The 19,355-nt window shown below is 40.8% G+C and overlaps 1 protein-coding gene across 2 annotated transcripts in view; it reads right to left on the bottom strand.

Moving 5' to 3' along the window:
* Nucleotides 1-19,355, bottom strand: part of ITGB7 (integrin subunit beta 7) — an 84,101-nt gene that overhangs the window by 56,583 nt on the left and 8,163 nt on the right. Inside the window, exons 2-3 of one of the 2 annotated variants that reach the window (XM_070740876.1) lie at nt 18,138-18,330; nt 1,525-1,612 (exon numbers count right to left, since the gene is read on the bottom strand). In XM_070740876.1, coding sequence (XP_070596977.1) covers nt 1,525-1,609 — 85 coding nt within the window. In that variant the 5' untranslated portion in view covers nt 1,610-1,612; nt 18,138-18,330. The remainder of the gene's footprint in view (nt 1-1,524; nt 1,613-18,137; nt 18,331-19,355) is intronic. The other variant, XM_070740878.1, reaches the window with a different exon arrangement.

Genomic DNA, 19,355 nt, shown 5'->3' on the forward strand with positions numbered 1-19,355 from the left:
AAATTTTAGTAATAATACACATATTTTGTTAAATTATACTCGTTCATTCCTCAATTATTTACTATTTCAATATGTTATTTTTATACCAATCTACAGATTTTAAATATCACTCTTTTTACTACCAATAAAATATTAATACATTGTACTTGTTATGTTTTACAAACTTATATACCGTAGTTCTAATAGTAGTACACGGAATTATATTAAAGGATTATCTTCCATTGTTTATCCCCTTTTTAATTTTTAGTTATGCCACCATTATTTTTTTAAAATACCCCCTTTGTGATCATGTTTAATAAAAATAAAGTAATATTCATCATGTTTACATTGGACATTATATAGTTAAATTATAATCTTTCATTTGTTATCTTGTTCAATATTTCAATATTTATCTTATTATTTATTTATTAGACTTCTATGCCGCCCTTCTCAACCGACTCAGGATGGTGCACAACATAATAAATACAGTACAAGTGTGTAGAAATCTAATATTAAAATACTAAAAAACTAAAAAGTTCTAAAACCCCATTTATCCTAACACAAGCATCCCCATTCATCCCAACTGGGTCAAGCCTCTCATAACATCGGCCGGAGTTAGGTCTCAGCACTCATGGCCCCCCCATTCCTGCCGGCAGAGATGAGTCTTCAAGGCTTTGTGAAAGGCCAGGAGGGAGGGGGTGGTACATATCACTGTAGGGAGTTCGTTCCAAAGGGCTGAGGCCCCACAGAGAAGGCTCTACATAAACAATATATTGTTTTTATATCAATCAAACTCCACATGTTTTTTCCTTTACTACAAGTAGGATGTTGCTAATCATATTTGTTATATTTAACAAACTTCTACTAATAATATCCATATTTATGGTAATCTCCTATTGTTTAATTATTCAGTATCACAGTATATTCTTTTTATAACCATCACCATGTTATTCAAACATTTGCAAAATTGCCATCGTTAAGATTCTAGATTCCCCTCTTGTTTATTCAGTTTGTGATGTAAAAATATATTCCAACCCTACTTTTAACTTACCTCACTATTTTTTTTTTTATCCATCATTTCTCATCCACTACAAAGCTTTAATTATTCACTTCTTAGCTTGTCTGCCCTATTCCTCTCTTGGATATTTATCTCTAAACGCTTTCACTGCTTGGCCAATCCTCTTAAATATTTCTGATTCTTAATCCCTCCAAATGCAATAATAATAGTACAATACAATGATAATGCAAAAGTCATCCATAGCCAATGAATCTGACAATTATTCTAGTTTGCCGACATTCTTTCCTTTCAACATGACTTTTCCCTCTTGGAAATTTCTAAGTCACCTGAATAAACAATGGGTGGCAAGTTCAGGCCAGTGTCACGGCATGGATGTAGGTTTCATTGAATCCAGAAGAGAAACAGACCAGAACATAAGTCAATGCATCTTGCATGACATTATGAGGGGGGAAAGTTTGGAAAAGCAAATCAATACAGAACTCCAATATGGACAAAGTTTTAGAACCACATAGGTCTATACACCTTACCACTTTCTGCTGTCTTCTCCCCACAGGTCATTCCTTGGAGCACAAGCAAAATCCCAAGGCTCACAGCCCATCCATCAGAAAGCATGGCCTGGAAAGCAGAGGAAGGAAGGGGAAAGAAAGAACGGGAGTGAGCGAGAGAAAGAAAATAAGAAGACACAGAGATATTTTTTTTAAAAATAACTTTCTTCCTCACCCAAAGAGCAAGAAGTTAAAATCACTGTCACAGTGGAAGTTTGGGGGAGGATCTAAGATCTAGTGGTTGAACATGTGTTGTTTTGCATATAAAAGTCCCAAGTCCAATTCACAGCAGGTCTAAAGGGGTTTTTTTTTAAAGTATCAAAGTTGTGAATTTTTTTAAAGAAATCTTTGCTTGAGAAATTGCCAATCAAAGTTGGCTATGCTGGATTAGACAGCCAAATTGTCCCATCCAAAGAAACTAAAGACATTCTAATATGGTTGGCTTTATTTAAAAAATGATTTATAAATAAAGGGAACCAATTTCAGGTAGCTTCTTAAGAATTTACCTGTCCCATTTTGAGATCCATGAATATATTTACAAGCTGGAAATGCAAAGATTCACAAGTTGTCGTGAGATCTCTCTCTCTCTCTCTTTCTCTCTCTCTCTCTCTCCCTCTCTCTTTCTCTCCCTCTTTCTCTCCCTCTCCTTCTCTCCATTCCTCCCTTCCCTCCTCTCTCTTCTAATCATTGCATACATACAATATTCTCTATGTGCCACTCAGAAAGCCATATTCTGAAAAAAAAGCATTGGGCTAATAGGGCCAATTGGTATAGAATGGAAGAGTTTTTAGTGCTGTTGAATCCTTTGTATGAATTCACTCACAATGGAGCCATATTCATGCTTATTCATTGCCATATAACTTCAATAGTAATACCACTTATATAACCTCCATAGTGCTTTACAGCCCTCTCTGGGCAGTTTACAGAGTCAGCACGTTGTCCCCCAAAATCTGGATTCTCATTTTACCAACCTCAGAAGGATGGAAGGCTGAGTCAACCTTGAGCCGGTCAGGATTGAACTCTTGGCAGTAATCTAATCTCTGTGCCACCCAGTTCAACTTTAATACCCTGGGAAATTAATTAAATGACGCAAAACAGTATTTCAACATCTTTTTTCTGCACAACATAATGAGTCAAAATATACATTTTAAATAAACAAGTGACTTGCCCGCTTTGAGTCATTTTCTTCATAGATAGAGTTAGGAAATACAATGGAAAGTTATGACTTGGGTCAAAAAAAAAAAATCAAAGCTAAAAAAATGCTCCACCCTAACTGTTTCAACTCAAAGTATTTTTGGAAAGAAGTGATTTTTCCCCGGCAGATAAAAATTAGCTAAATCGTTGCTCAACATTCCACAAAGTAGAAACAAAATGAAGTTTTAAAACCAAGCCACAAGTACGGTATATGTATACTGTACTTAAAAAACGATTCTCACATAAGTAAATTTAGAAAAAGCCCATAAAATCAAAGCAAATAAAATATTCACCATATTAAATTTTGATTTATTTTCCCCTCTGCAAAAATACTGAATTTTCCTCAAAATAAATACAGGGTGCTCCTTTAAGAGTAGCCAACATATTTAAGCACTTAAAAGATACAATTATCATCTGCTGAGTTGGCTTCTCATCACAGTTTCCAATACTCAACCAGAAAAGTATTCCCCTTTCCCTGTTTTATAAGGAATGCTGAAAAACATTTGGATCTCTTTTGCAGTGCTCGAACTGCATAGATATATGTGCTAAATAAAAGGTCTGTTACATGATTTATAACCTCACCAAACCCACAGTTATCATTAAGAGAATTGTATTCTGCATATCAAGGATTGCACTGTATTTAGAGTTCTTATCCTGAGATTCAACATTCAGATTATTAGAAACAATTTCTGGAATTGCCTCTACAACTACAAGCTTCTGAATGGAAACTGAAACTTCTCTCAAAAAAAGGTACAAAGTCAAAAGGTGCCACACTGTTCAGACAATTTTGGCTACACAAATGTTACTCTAGCAACACTTGATTTTGTAAGCAACAATCCAGGCACAGCATACACAAAATTCTGAACTGAGGAATTTTAAATTTTGGGATATAATTTAACACAATATTAGCATTCTTAACCTTTAATTTCTTTCCAGAAATCTGATTCGTGATAAGAATGCTCAACCACTGCTAAGCAACCAAACCATGCATATTAATATATCTTCAAGTTTATTTTATTTCCAAAATGAAGAGGGTAACTGTTAAATCAGAGTCTGGAGGCCGATGAAGAGGGTAACAGCTCTTTATTTAATAATCAGGAACATCTAAAGTGACCAGCTCGCAGGCAGGTAGTGACTTAAAAACAAGCGGCCAAAACCGCACCTTATATACTTTGTTACTAGCGCTGGGATTGGTGACAATGTTTCAAGACTTCGCGCCGGGGCTTCCTATTGGTTGCGCCCGGAGGCTCCTTATTGGTCATGCCTTGGCTTCCCATTGGTTGCGCTAGCGGGCTTCTTATTGGTCGCCCTGCTCCAATCAGCGATCACCTTTATTGTAACAACTTGCAAACATAACAGTAACTAACCTTTTAAAACATCCCCTGAAGGGGTCAAATAAATATGAAAAAATATTTTGTTTCATTTTGTAATCATAGGAAATATATTTCACATGTATGAAACTATTAATTGTTTTAAAAGAGGAAATTCCAAATCTCTATGCCAGTTTTTATATGGATTAACTACCAGTATGTTTTACTGCATCAAGTTTTAAGTTGTCAGTGAAACTTTATTGTTGATTTAATGTTTTTTTTAAAAAAATGTCGAGTATATTCAAAAGTATGGGTTTCTGAGGTAAGCCAATGCATTTAGTCCAGAGAATGTAAAAGATATTCCACTCAGTGTACAGTGTTCCCTCGATTTTCGCGGGTTTGAAATTCGCGAATAGCCTATACCACGGGTTTTCAAAAAATATTAATTAAAAAATACTTTGCGGTTTTTTCCCTATACCACGGTTTTTCCCACCCGATGATGCCATATGTCATCGCCAAACTAATAATTTTTGCAAATAAATGACAAAAAAAAATTGTTAATAAATAATTATGTTTATAAATATCAGGATCGCTAAGTGTCTTATTCAATGGTGAGTACCAGTAATAATGGTGAGTAAATGGTTGTTAAGGGAATGGGAAATGGTAATTTAGGGGTTTAAAGTGTTAAAGGATGGCTTGTGATACTGTCCATAGCCAAAAATGGTGTATTTACTTCCGCATCTCTACTTCGCGGAAATTTGACTTTCGCGGGTGGTCTCAGAACGCATCCCCCGCGGAAATCGAGGGAACACTGTATTGCCATTATCTTTGGCAAATTATATAGATTTCGTTCGTAACTTTTCAAAAGTTTTTGAAAGCACCATTAACTGTTAGGCACTCTATTGGCTGCTTCTGGGACTGGTTGATTGATTTCATCTTATTTATATAGCTGGCCATCCCACAAGAAGTGATGAGCTAAAATGAAATGAAGGGGATATATATTTTAAGAACAGCTAGCATTTCAATATAGAAGAATGATCAGTTGCCCTGTGCATAGACTTAAGAGCCGTTTCTCCAACATTAATTTAAAACACAATGCAGCCTCTTTCAGGATGAAGATTTGCAAACATAGACCAATAAACCCCTTCTCATATCAGTCCCAATATTATTGTGTTTCCAAAGGCATATAAGTAATTTGTCTGATCTAGTAATCAAAAGAAAGCACAATTCAATTGTTCTTCTACAAGCTTGTTTTGGGGGATGGGGGGAGAGAAAAAACACCCAGCCCAACTCTTATGAAAGCACCCTCAGAAATTAATTATCCCCATATATCATGAATCTTGGACAATTCCATTTGTCCGTCCATCACCCTGGGAGGGGGAGAATCACTGACCCCCTCAGAGAGGGTCCGCAACTTGGGCGTCCTCCTCGATTCACAGCTCACATTAAAGAACCATCTTTCAGCTGTGGCGAGGGGGGAGTTTGCCCAGGTTCGCCTGGTGCACCAGTTGTGGCCCTATCTGGACCGGGAGTCACTGCTCGCAGTCACTCATGCCCTCATCACCTCGAGGCTCGACTACTGTAACGCTCTCTACATGGGGCTACCTTTGAAAAGTGTTCGGAAACTTCAGATCGTGCAGAATGCAGCTCCGAGGGCAATCATGGGCTTCCCTAGGTATGCCCATGTTACACCAACACTCCGCAGTCTGCATTGGTTGCCGATCAGTTTCCGGTCACAATTCAAAGTGTTGGTTACGACCTATAAAGCCCTTCATGGCATCAGACCAGAATATCTCCGAGACCGCCTTCTGCCGCACGAATCCCAGCGACCAGTTAGGTCCCACAGAGTTGGCCTTCTCTGGGTCCCGTCAACTAAACAATGTCGCCTGGCAGGGCTCAGGGGAAGAGCCTTCTCTGTGGTGGCCCCGACCCTCTGGAACCAGCTCCCCCCAGAGATCAGAATTGCCCCCACCCTCCTCGCCTTTCGTAAGTTCCTTAAAACCCACCTCTGTCGTCAGGCATGGGGGAATTGAGATATTCCTTTCCTCCGAGGCCTATACAATTTATGCATGGTATGTTCGTGTGTATGTTTGGTTTTTAATAAGTGTTTTTAGTTATTTTAATATTAGATTTGTTACATGCTGTTTTTATTATTGTTGTTAGCCGCCCCGAGTCTATGGAGAAGGGCGGCATACAAATCAATCAATCAAACAAACAAACAATCAAACAAACAAACAAACAAACAAACAAACAAACAAACATTAAATAAATCTTATCCATAGGTAAATATGCAACTGTAAAATAAGTGATTTAACAGCCTCCCTTGCTTTTCCTGCCCCACCCTACTCAACAGGAAACAATACAGTAGGCTGAATTTTCAAAACTGTCTTTTAAAGGTAAAGGATTTCTTTAAATAAAGATGAAAAAAAACAGAGGGGTGTGACAATATTTCCAGACCAAGAAGACTCAATATGTATCAGGGACTATGTAGATTTTGTTTAAAGAGTGAGCGAATACAGGATGTCAGTTGCAAAGAAAAAATAATTTAATCAAATCTCTAGGTTCTAAAATCTGGTTTTTGAAATGAATCAGAGAAGCACCAACTGTTTAGACATTGGTCTTTACATAAAGCATTATGGCAGCAACTATACAGAGAGCAAGTACTACAGGAACCTTAACCTTAAACACTTAGAAAAATTAATGAGCAGAACGGCTTGCCTCCAGAAGTTATGGTTGCTCCATCACTGGAAGTCTTTCAAGGAAAAAACTGAACATCCATTTGTTTGAAATAACTAGAAGACCTTCAAGGTCCCTTCCAATTTTGTTATTCTGTTAAATCCTTTTTGTTGGGGTTTTTTTTAACTTATGAAGGCCTTTACAGTACAGCGTGACAGTACTGTTGTCATTATTTTAAAAAACCCTACACTATCATTTAAGTTTAGATTTCTTATATATTTCTTATATATTGTATTATTGTATTTATTTTTGTTGTGAGCTGCCCTGAGTCTGTGGAGAAGGGCGGCATAGAAATCTAACAAACAAACAAACAAATTTAAACTGCTATTCTTCTGCCATTTAGTAGAGCAATGTAGATTCAATTCATCTGAAGCAGTGCAGGTATCTTTTAGCTTGCCCAGTGTGGGAAATAATTCACGGTATGGTTTTGAACACTCTTTAAATACATGCCTAAAAGCTCAGCTAAAACTGCTTTTGGTTTTAATTTCCGTTGTATTGGCTTTCCGATAAGTATTTTTCTTGAGGTTAGTGGATGGTAACAGATGGTACCACAGCTCACACCTGTTGTGGTATCAAAAACCGAGGGGTGTGACAATATTTCCAGACCATGAAGGTTCAATATGTTATCAGGATTAGGTTTTGGTTTTTTTAAGGTCTGAAAATAAAACTTTAAATTGTTGTTTGTATATATATTAATTTCAGACGCAAAATGTAACCACATATAAAGTTCTCTGTGGTTCTAGAGCCATTTTCAAACAGTTCTTTAAGAATAACGTAAAATTATTTCACCTTTGTCTACTTATTAGATTTAAAAAAATAAACATATGCAAGTTTATTATTTTCAAAAATACTATAGACTCCAGAGTTCAGTAATAATGCTTTGGGCAGAAAAACAGAAAAGGAATATTTTAAATGATATTGAATTAACAGAATCTACAGATTAAAAGACCTAGAAGAAAAACATAGAAAAAATTAGAACAAGCAAGTTCGTATGATTAATTTATTATTCAACAGACAGTGAGGCATAATACATGGATGATGATGAGTTTAACAATATATAGAACATTTTGTTCAAAGCAGGTTTCTTCTGCTCTTTTCCTCTTTCTTCCACCTTACTTGGGATTAATTTACATTTTCTGCCACTATTTTATTTTTATTTTTTAAAAAATGTTTAAATTTCTACATATAAAAACAGTCAAAATGAACAAAACATACAAAGAAAAGAAAAGAAAGGAGGAAAAATAGACAGACAAATTGGCTTAAAACATATAAAACGTTCAGTTTCAATGGTAAAGACATAAGTTGTCAACCATATTGTTGACTATCACTATCGAGAGACCTGATGTTAGGTATTTATGTCTAGTATGTGGAATTGTGTATTTATTTTTTTTAGTTCTGTATACTATATTTGTATTCATTTTGGGTATTTCTGAGGAAGGTATGAGTTCGTTTTTAGGGGTTTTATGTTCCATCGATTTATGGTGCAGTATTTTCATTATGTTTGGGTAAAAAAGGAAGAAGTGTCTAGTTTTACTTTTCTGTTAGGTTTTTTATGTATTTTCTCTGTTTGAGCCATTTGTACCAACTTTCCCATATTTTGTAAAATTCGGATTCATCTTTTTCCTGTAGTTCCAAAGTCATTTTAGTAATTTCTGTGCACTCAAGGACCTTAATTATGAAGCTTAAAGTTGCGGGGTTTGTTTCTGCTTTCCAAATTTGTGCATATAGTAATCTTGCCACCATTATGGAGGATTAAGTATTTATCTTCCTTTTTTTAATTTCTGCCTTGCAATACCAAGAAGGAAAAGTTCAGGCTTTGAAAGGATTGTCTGTGCCACAATTTGCTCTAGATAGCTTTTGATTTTTATATATTCATTTTAATTTTTTATTTCGTCAATTTCGTATTAGATAATACATATAAGTATGCAGTGATCCCCCGATCATTGCGAGGGTTCCGTTCCAGGACCCCCCGCAATGAGCGGGTTTTCGCGAAGTAGCGCTGCGGAAGTAAAAACACCATCTGCGCATGTGCAGATGGTGTTTTTACTTCCGCCGCAGCAGCGAGGAGCCGAAGATTGGGGTTTCCCCGCCGCCCACGCAAACTCCTCGCTGCTGCCGCGCCCGCCGCTCACCCGCCCTGAAAGGGAAAGCCCCCCCAGGCCGGCTCCGATCCCCCCAGGCGCGCGGCTTCTCCGCTGACTCCTGGCGAACTTCCCCGCTTTAGGAGTCAGCGGAGAAGCGGCGCGCCTGTTTTAAAACGATCGGAGCCGGCCTGGGGGGGCTTTCCAGCAACCCCCGAGCCCGGGTTGGGGGCTCGGGGGTTGCTGGAAAGCCCCCCCAGGCCGGCTCCAATCGTTTTAAAACAGGCGCGCCGCTTCTCCGCTGACTCCGGGCGAACTTCCCCGCTTTAGGAGTCAGCGGAGAAGTGGCGCGCCTGTTTTAAAACGATCGGAGCCGGCCTGGGGGGGCTTTCCAGCAACCCCCGAGCCCGGGTTGGGGGCTCGGGGGTTGCTGGAAAGCCCCCCCAGGCCGGCTCCGATCGTTTTAAAACAGGCGCGCGGCTTCTCCGCTGACTCCTGGCGAACTTCCCCGCTTTAGGAGTCAGCGGAGAAGCGGCGCGCCTGTTTTAAAACGATCGGAGCCGGCCTGGGGGGGCTTTCCAGCAACCCCCGAGCCCGGGTTGGGGGCTCGGGGGTTGCTGGAAAGCCCCCCCAGGCCGGCTCCGATCATTTTAAAACAGGCGCGCGGCTTCTCCGCTGACTCCTGGCGAACTTCCCCGCTTTAGGAGTCAGCGGAGAAGCGGCGTGCCTGTTTTAAAATGATCGGAGCCGGCCTGGGGGGGCTTTCCAGCAACCCCCGAGCCCGGGTTGGGGGCTCGGGGGTTGCTGGAATGCCTCCCCAGGCCGGCTCTGATCGTTTTGAAACAGGCGCGCCGCTTCTCCGCTGACTCCTGGCGAACTTCCCGGGCGAAGGGCGAAGGGCGGGCGAGCGGCGAACGGCGAGCGAAGGGCGGGTGGCCGGGCGAAGGGCGGGCGAGCGGCGAAGGGCGGGCGAGCGGGCGAGCGGCGGGCGAGCGGGTGCTGGGGGGGGCTTCGCCCTCCCGCCAGCAAGAGGGGGAAGACCCAGGGAAGCCGCCCAGCAGCTGATCTGCCTGGCGCCATCTACGCATGCGTGCCCATAGAAAAAAGGGCACGCATGCGCAGATGGTGTTTTGACTTCCGGGTTGAAAAATCGCAAATTAGCCTGTTCGCAATGGTCGGGAACGCAATAACCGGGGGATCACTGTATACATAATTTGAATGAATAAAAGTAAAAGGGAACGTGTTCCTCCCGGTTCAGACCAGATCGCCTGAACTATTAGTGACCCATTGGTAATGTAATTTTGCCATCACGGATCCAGTTCTGTCTTTGCCGATCTGTGCTCACTGCCATCGTCTATTTTCTGAATTTTCGGTTGATTTTCCGGTGTTCTGATGCCTTCTCGTCATTCTGTGCTTTGAAAAAAGCCCTCCTGCCCACCCATGCAATGTGTCAGATTTGCAGGTCTCAGCCAGGCCCTTTCTTCTGTAGAGATCAGATGTGCTTCAAATACTTCTGTCGCTCTTGCTGGCACTGTAAACATTCCATGGAGATCCTACACCACCACCGTCCGCTGATGCGCAACCAGAAGAACCGCGAGGCCAGCTAGAGCAGTGTCCGGTGAGCTGCTCCTGTTTGCCGGGCAAAAGCCTCTTCCCTTGACTCTAAAGAACAGAGAAGCCCACCCACCCTAGTTGCTGGGAAGGAGATGCCCGTTGGAAAGACTTAACGGGGAATCCTTGCCTTCACGATTGCACTTGCTGGTCTTTTCTTTGTTTCTGCACTAATGCACAGTGTATTATGTATATTTTTTTCTTTGGTCGGGGGTTTGTTTGGGCTTTGTGAGAGGGGAGGGCCCCTCGGAAACAATTCTGCAGTTCCCAGACCACCTCTGGGTTAAAACTGACCTTTATTTCTTTGCCCGAAGCACAGCTGATGAGCTGCTCGGCTGTCTTTCAGGCTGAATCCACCTTCTGAGCATGTGTGGAAGGCAAGTCGCATGAGGGGACACATGGGCGCTCATGAGGAACGAGTGCACACACACAAAACATCACAATGCGAACCAGTGGCGAAAGTAAGTAGAACTCACTAACTGTTTAATGGGTTCTAAACAGACGGGGATTCCTACTTACCACTGCTCCCAATGTGATGCACGCACAGGTTCGGGTCGCCGGCATGCAAGCAGACATATCCCAGCGAGATTTTGCTTCTGCGCATGCACAGGAGACAAAATCTTGTGAGAGGGCGTGCACGAGGAAGAGATTTCAGCAATTTATTTTTGCTTCCACGCATGCACAGAAACAAAAAATTGCTGAAATCTCACATGCGGGCATGTCCCCTCACAAGAGTTTGCTTCCTGCACATTAATCAGAACTGCAGAAAAAACAATTGCTGCCAACCTGCCTTCCATTGAGGACCTGTATACTGCACGAGTCAAAAAGAGGTCGGGGAAAATATTTACTGACCCCTCACATCCTGGACACAAACTGTTTCAACTCCTACCCTCAAATCGTCGCTACAGAGCACTGCACACCAAGACAACTGGACACAAGAACAGGTTTTTTCTGAACGCCATCACTCTACTAAACAAATAATTCCCTCAACACTGTCAGACTTTCTACTAAATCTGCACTTCTATTCTACTAGTTTTTCTCATCATTCCTATCACCCATTTCCTCCCATGTTGACTGTATGACTGTAACTTGTTGCTTATATCCTAAGATTTTTATTAATATTGCTTCTTCATTGCTTATTTGACCCCTGTGACAATCATTAAGTGTTGTACCACATGATTCTTGACAAATGTATATTTTATTTTATGTACGTTGAGAGCATATGCACCAAGACAAATTCCTTGTGTGTCCAATCACACTTGGCCAATAAAAATTCTATTCTATTCTATTTAGGCATTTTCGCTACAAGTGTGCAGTTTGGCATGTACCGGGTAGCAACCCAATACTGGTTCTAAAACCCTTCACTACCGGTAGCTAGCACTTTAGAGCAGTGATAGTTAATGTTTTTGGCATCGAATGCTGAAATTGGAGCATGTACCAGTGATGGGCTCCTACGGGAACGGCAGGAACGCAGTTCTGGTAGCAAAATTTGGAGCTCCACCCCAGAGCACCCAATTTGCACTGAAAGATGTTGAAACAAAATGCATAAGCCACGCCCACAGTGTGGTAATAAAAATTTTGGTAGCCCATCACTGGCATGTACACACCGCAGCACCAGACCCTGGAAGAGAGCAGCTGGCTGGTGCACATGCATGCGATGTCCAGCTGCACTTCCGGGTTCCATCGCAGCCACCAGCACTGCCAGTTCCCCAGGCTTGCAAGCTCAAGATAGGTGATATTACATATAACTCTTATATCACTGTGTTATAGTCCTTGTATTTTCTGGCAGTCCCATTCAAGACTAATCAGAATCAGCCCTGCTTGGCTTCTGAACTTCTACAAGGTCAGCCAGCCATTGTCAACATGCAATGCCCACCTTGCTATATTGAGCAACAGGAACTTGTCCCAAACTTTTGAGGGGTTCTAATCCACAACTGGCTTTGCTAGATTATTTTATTTAAACCTGGGAACACAAAGGGGAAATACTGCACTTTGAATGTCATGTGGAACACGTCCAATCTGTTTTCAAAATCATTGAGCCCCAAGAGATATTTAGAAGAGAAAGGCAGAGATATTGACCTCTCAATGTCTCTCCCTTTCAATATGTCTCAGATGTTGACCTCTCCTGATTCCTAAGAGGTCAGTAAGGGGCGTGCATAAATGTACCAGAGTGCCTTCCGTCCCCTGTCCTAATGTTCCTCTTTTACTAGTATCATGTATACAGGGGTGGGCTACTGCCCGGATGGGAGGTAATGCAGTGGTATAGCGAATATGGAGCTCCACCCCAGTGCACCCAATTTGCACTGAAAGATGTTGAAAGAAAATGCAGGGCATCCTGCATAAGCCATGCCCACAATGTGGTAGTAAAAACTTTGTGTTATGTTTGCAAGTTGTTAGAATAAAGGTGATCGCTGATTGGAGCAGGGCGACCAATAAGAAGCCCGCTAGCGCAACCAATGGGAAGCCGAGGCGCGACCAATAAGGAGCCTCCGAGCGCAACCAATAGGAAACCCCGGTGCTAAGTCTTGAAACATTGTCACCAATCCCGGCGCTAGTAACAAAGTATATAAGGTGCGGTTTTGGCCGCTTGTTTTTTTAAGTCACTGCCTGCCTGCGAGCTGGTCACTTTAGATGTTCCTGATTATTAAATAAAGAGCTGTTATCCTCTTCATCGGCCTCCAGCCTCTGATTTAACAGTGGTGACAAAGTGATTTAACACTTTGGTAGCCCTTCAATGCATGTATATAAATATTATTATATCTCTGTATACCATCAATATGTACTTGACAAAACAAAACAAATTAATAAAACAAAGATATGATTTGAATCTCTGAAAACAAACCAACAAACTTTGCTAAATGGGTGGAAAACCAGAGAAGATGTTTTGGGAATGAGAAAATGTACAGGCAGCAGAAACCCCCCTCCTCTACTTGCATTATGAAGCAGTGTTTATGGAAACTTCTGTAAGAAAAGTGAAATACCCCTTTTTCAAAAATAGTTATCTATCATTATGTGTCAGTTTGGGGGAAAGGATAGAAAGAGGTGTGTCCAATTATAATGTTCTTTGTTTTATCATCCTGATTTTGAAGTGACAGGATGATTAAATGTGTGAAATGAAAGAGGCGATCTTTTGATCTTGAAGCAGTACGTGGGAATGGAGAATTACGTGTTCTCTTTCCTGTTATCTACTCTCTGAGATCTGTGACTCCAAAATTGCCCGGAACAAAACTCTTTGACATGATGGAAACATACATATCTAGAAGTGGGTTCCTCCTGGTTTGCACTGGTTCTATAGAACCAGTAGCAAACTGCTGTTGACGTCCCAGTGACGTCACAGAGCTGGTTCTGTCAATGCCAGTCCGTAGATGGAGCTGTCTTTTTTATTATTATTTGGAGGGGGGATTTTTTTGGATTTTTAATTTTTTTCCCCCTTCTGCACATGTGCAGAAGCAGACTTTCTAGCACTGCGCATGCACTAGCATCTTTTTTTCAGCTTGGGGGTGTGTGTGTAATTTTCCACATGGTGCATACAGCATGACATGGGAGGAAGCAAACCAGGGGTGAGATAGATTAGAACGCACCCACTGCATAAGTCCTACCACATCATTACCCCTCTTCCTTATCTATAAAATTACTTCATACACAACAAGTAAAATGAATAGCTAATGATTCAGTAAAGAAAGATGAATATTTCACAGAGGAAACATCATGGTTTTTCACATGCAGCTAAGGAAATCTGCCTATTTTGTGAAAGCAAGTTCATCTTTGAAAACTATAATTCTAATCATTTAGTCAATGTAAGCCAAACTCCACAGGTCCCAAATATCATCTCAAAGAAATTCTCGGCTTGTAAGGAAAGAGGGTTCTTTTGACGCTCCAAGCACACTTTGTCGAATACGTCCAGTTGGTTTTGCCCTCTTTAAAGGGACTAGTCACTTACCCGATCTCCTTGTTGTTTCACTTATAGCAGAAGAAAATCCTGTTGCTTTCTTACTATTAGTCAAACAAAAGGAGGTTGAATCAGGTTTCTTTTCTCGTGCTTCCTTTACTGAAATTTCTAGAAAACCTCACTTCGGAGCGTGAATTAGAATAAATTGTGAATAATTGCCTTGTTTGAATCAATATGCTTTATTTTCTTTCTTTAATCAGAGATGGACAGCAACTTGGTATTGGACCCAGTACAACAGGGCTTCCCAACCATGGCAACTTTAAAATGTGTGGATTTTAACTCCTAGGATTCTCTAGCTGGCTAGGGGATTCTGGGAGTTGAAGTTCAGACATCTTAAAATTGCCAAGGTTGGGAAGCCTTGCAGTAGTAGAGAGGAAAAAGCAAGTAGGTATGCGATGAGAAGAAACATAAGTTACGGCACTCCTCCCAAAAAATCTGAGCTAAGAAGTTATCTTCAATCACAGGCGTGTACTGTATGTGTGTGTGTATTTTCCTCCTGAGGGTGAATCCTATGATCATTTTTTTTAAAAATCGATCAAATATTTCTCCACCACTAACAGGTTGGAAATGTGTTTTTCTTATACCTGGTCCTCTTTTTTTTTTAAAGGAAGACTTCCTGATGGTAAAAGAATCCCTAGAACTAGAAAAGAGCCATTGTGTTCTATTAAATTGATTCTAAGCAATAAATCAATAAACAAAAATAAATCAGTGGAGAATTTAGGTATTTCCAAATAAAAGATCTGCTTCTCACTTCACATTTTAAAGCTTGTCTCCTTATCTCATTTATCTCATTTATCTTTTCTTCCTTTCAAATATGTTCACCTATATTTTTATATATTTTCTTCTATTCTTTTCTTTATTTATATTACTACATGTTCTGATAGGAGCCTCCTGAAAATTCAAGGGTACAAATTTCAGACACACACACGTTTGAAAATTCAAAACAATGTTCTTTATCACAAAATTCAAAATAAACAAAGCACTCTTTTTGGATTGCAAAGAGCACTCTTCCCAAAACAACCAAGTAGTCTATACAATTTCCCTTAAGCAGTCATTAAGTACTTAGCTAGCAGCTGTGAAGAAACTTCACACTCCTTCTTCTTCCAACGAAGTGACACACACATTGCTCTGCTTTGGTTTCAAAGGCATGAAAAAGCAACAAAGTCCAGCAACACAAGATTCCTGACGAACTCCGATCAGATATTCTTCCACAACGGCCAAACCCACATGCTGCTATTTATAGCAGCAGCCCTAATTACTGGAGCCCCACCCAAACACAGGTGGCCTCCCTTATTTCCTGTAATATGTTCTTACTTGGTCTCTTCTACGCATAATTCTGTGCTTGCATGGGTCCAAAACGTCATCATCTGAATCAACGGAAGATAAGGGAGATTGACTACCTGGGCTGTGTGCCAAGCCCTCCTCTGCCGAGTCACTCCCACCTTCTTCTTTGTCCAAGGAAACTAAACTCTGAACTGGCTCTGTCGGCAATAACACAGGCCTGTGACATGTTGAAGTTTCCCCTGCATCCACCTCCCCATTCCCTGGGGCAGGAGCTGGGCCAGAGCCAACCACAACACTACATATCTATTCTCTTCAATTGTATTATGTATTGGAATAAATAAATAAATAAATAAATAAATAAATAAAAAAATAAATAAATAAATATATATATAAATATAAACAAACAAACAAATAAATAAATAAATAAATAAATTTCCACTACCAGTTAGTAAAAACATACAGCCCAGCTTCCAACTGCATTGCTTTCTTGCTGCCCTCTAAGAGTGTTGATGGATTGGGGCTGTGATGAACAAAGGTAGTCATTGAGCTCTTTGTGTGATCCACAGAACCTAGTACAACTAAGCTAAAGAACTGCAGATGCTGGCTTTGCCTTGAAAGAATAGATACCAGGAAATCTAAACATCCAGCTTGATTGGGGAAGCAATCACAGCTTTCCTTCACATTATATCTTTGAAAAAATGACAGGAAAACAACTGCAAATGTAGAGAACAGAATTGCATTTGCATGGACAACGCACACTCACGTATATACAGACATAGACACCCACCCACTCACCCATACAACAATAGAAGATAACTTTGTAAGTAATTGGGCATTACAGACCCATTTAAGGAGAAACAATATCAAGCCCCCCAAAATGGATTTGAACCTAGACACTTTATCAGGTGATGGACATATCTGATATTTGATATACTATACCCCTAGGAATGTTTAAAAAATTGCAGGGAAGAATTCAGGTTGGGAGATATTGCTTGTATATTTTTCAGCAAGAGCTTGGTATGAGAATTTGATACCTAGATTGTTTTGTACCATGATTTAGGTTTTTTTTTTTTCCTGAGCTCAGAATCTTTCCAATTTCCTCAATCTCAGCAAAATCATTTAAAATTTGGTTGGATGCTTCCTTGCTGCTTTTGTTAAATAACTGGAAGTGGGAAAACTGTGCACTGTCACAAACCATATTCAGATCAGTCTCTTCCCAGTCCTACTAATGCGAAGTGAATGGCATTACTGCAGGTGGGCATATATCTTGTAAGTAGAGAGGCTCCTTTTCAGAAACCAATCCCTTATACCAGTGTTTCCGAACCTTGGCAACTTGAAGATATCTGGACTTCAACTCCCAGAATTCCCCAGCCAGCATTTGCTGGCTGGGGAATTCTAGGAGTTGAAGTCCAGATATCTTCAAGTTGCCAAGGTTGGGAAACGCTGCCTTATACAGTTGGGAAGCCAAATAATTCTTTAAAATAGTCATATATTCTTTATGGTGTTGACACTGTCCCTGTAACCTCAGACGTTTTCATTGTTAAACACCAGAGCTGAAAAGTGTGACATCCCAAGAGGAAGAGAAAGTGGTGGGGTGGGTGGGAGAGGGGGACCGATTTACAGTAAGGTGATAATTCATCGGCCTGTTACTTCCCTTCCTTCTCTGGACCCCACTGTGTGATTGCCAGCTACCGCCTAGCGTGACTGTGCCATTAACATCAGTGAGCATATAGCAGCCCTTCCTGGAGTGTTGGTGGGAGTTATTTTTAAAGAAGAAAAACACTACGGCGCCTAAAACACGATTTGAGTATTGCCCACAAGATCATATGCTGCAACGTCCTACCGGTCAATGACTACTTCAGCTTCAACCGCAACAACACAAGAGCACGCAACAGATTCAAACTTAATACGAACCGCTCCAAACTTGACTGTAAAAAATATGATTTCAACAATCGAGTTATGGAAGCGTGGAACTCATTACCGGACTCAATTGTGTCAACCCCTAACCCCCAACACTTCTCCCTTAGACTCTCCACGATTGACCTCTCCAGGTTCCTAAGAGGCCAGTAAGGAGCGTACATAAATGCACTAGTGTGCCTTTCGTCCCCTGTCCAATTGTCTTTCCTTTCTCTCACTTATGTATATTGTCTTTCTTTCATATATCCTCTCCTCTAAGTTCACTTTTACCCTTATATATATTACCACATGTCTATTTTTCTTCCTATGTATTCTTCTTTTCTTCCTATGAATAAAATTTAAAAAAAACTGTCAAAAAAATCATTTTTGGTTTTCTCACAGCGATGCCTTTCAGCTGACCCACAGCAGATTAAGAGTTACATTGACTTCTCCCATTTCAGTCTGAGACAAAAACATTTCCACACCTTGCAAATAAAAGCAAATAAACAGACCAGAATTATAAAGAGAGCTTACCACACTCCACCCTTTGGTACACCTGGTTGGAAGAGCTGCTTGGGACAGAGGGATCTCCCTGGACGAGGGAGGGAGAGGAACAGCCTTAAGATTTGCTTCCCAGTTCAAAGGAGCAGTAACCGAGTTGATCAGAGACTTCCTCCAATTGCTCTCAGTTCTGCTGGTGCAGGCATCTTTCCTTGTCTTCTATGGGCTAAGAAGAAAACAGAGAGGTCACGCAGAGGGACAGCCCCTGTCCTTGAACCACAAGAGAACAAGAAAGAGTTGGTGGTGGGAGGAAGTTTAACATGTGAAGCTTTTCATGGCCAAGGGAGAAGTGTGACTTGTCAAAGCCCCATACTATCTCTCTTCCCCTATCTGCGATCCTGTGGTTTAGCAATGCTGATGGGAATCTGGAGGACATCAAGAAAGCTTCTGGCTAACTATCAGTTCATGACCACATGGAGCTATCCAGATGTTTGGGGGTTTTTTTTATGGCAGGCAAAACTCTAGGTTGTGAAAAGCTTTGCCTGGGGAATAGCAGTCTGTCACTTGGAAATGTTGAGGATATTCCATCAAATCCACCTCTAGGCTTATAATGCAAATAGCTTCCTAGTTTTCCCAGAAACGTCATCAAATCTCCCCACAATCTTTGAACGGGTCCAAAGATTGAACGAGTCCAAAGACGGGCTACAAGAATGGTGGAAGGTCTTAAGCATAAAACGTATCAGGAAAGACTTAATGAACTCAATCTGTATAGTCTGGAGGACAGAAGGAAAAGGGGGGACATGATCGAAACATTTAAATATGTTAAAGGGTTAAATAAGGTCCAAGAGGGAAGTGTTTTTAATAGGAAAGTGAACACAAGAACAAGGGGACACAATCTGAAGTTAGTTGGGGGGGAAATCAAAAGCAACATGAGAAAATATTATTTTACTGAAAGCGTAGTAGATCCTTGGAACAAACTTCCAGCAGACGTGGTTGATAAATCCACAGTAACTGAATTTAAACATGCCTGGGATAAACATATATCCATCCTAAGATAAAATACAAAAAATAGTATAAGGGCAGACTAGATGGACCATGAGGTTTTTTTCTGCCGTCAGTCTTCTATGTTGCTAAAATACAGCTACAACAATTAGCAATAGCAAAAGCAAATATATACTGCTTCACGGTGCTTCACAGCCCTCTCGAAGACGTTTTTAGAGTCAGCCTATTGCCCCCAACAATCTGGGTCCT

Source organism: Erythrolamprus reginae, chromosome 2, assembly GCF_031021105.1.
Source record: "Erythrolamprus reginae isolate rEryReg1 chromosome 2, rEryReg1.hap1, whole genome shotgun sequence".
Taxonomy (NCBI): Eukaryota; Metazoa; Chordata; class Lepidosauria; order Squamata; family Dipsadidae; genus Erythrolamprus; species Erythrolamprus reginae.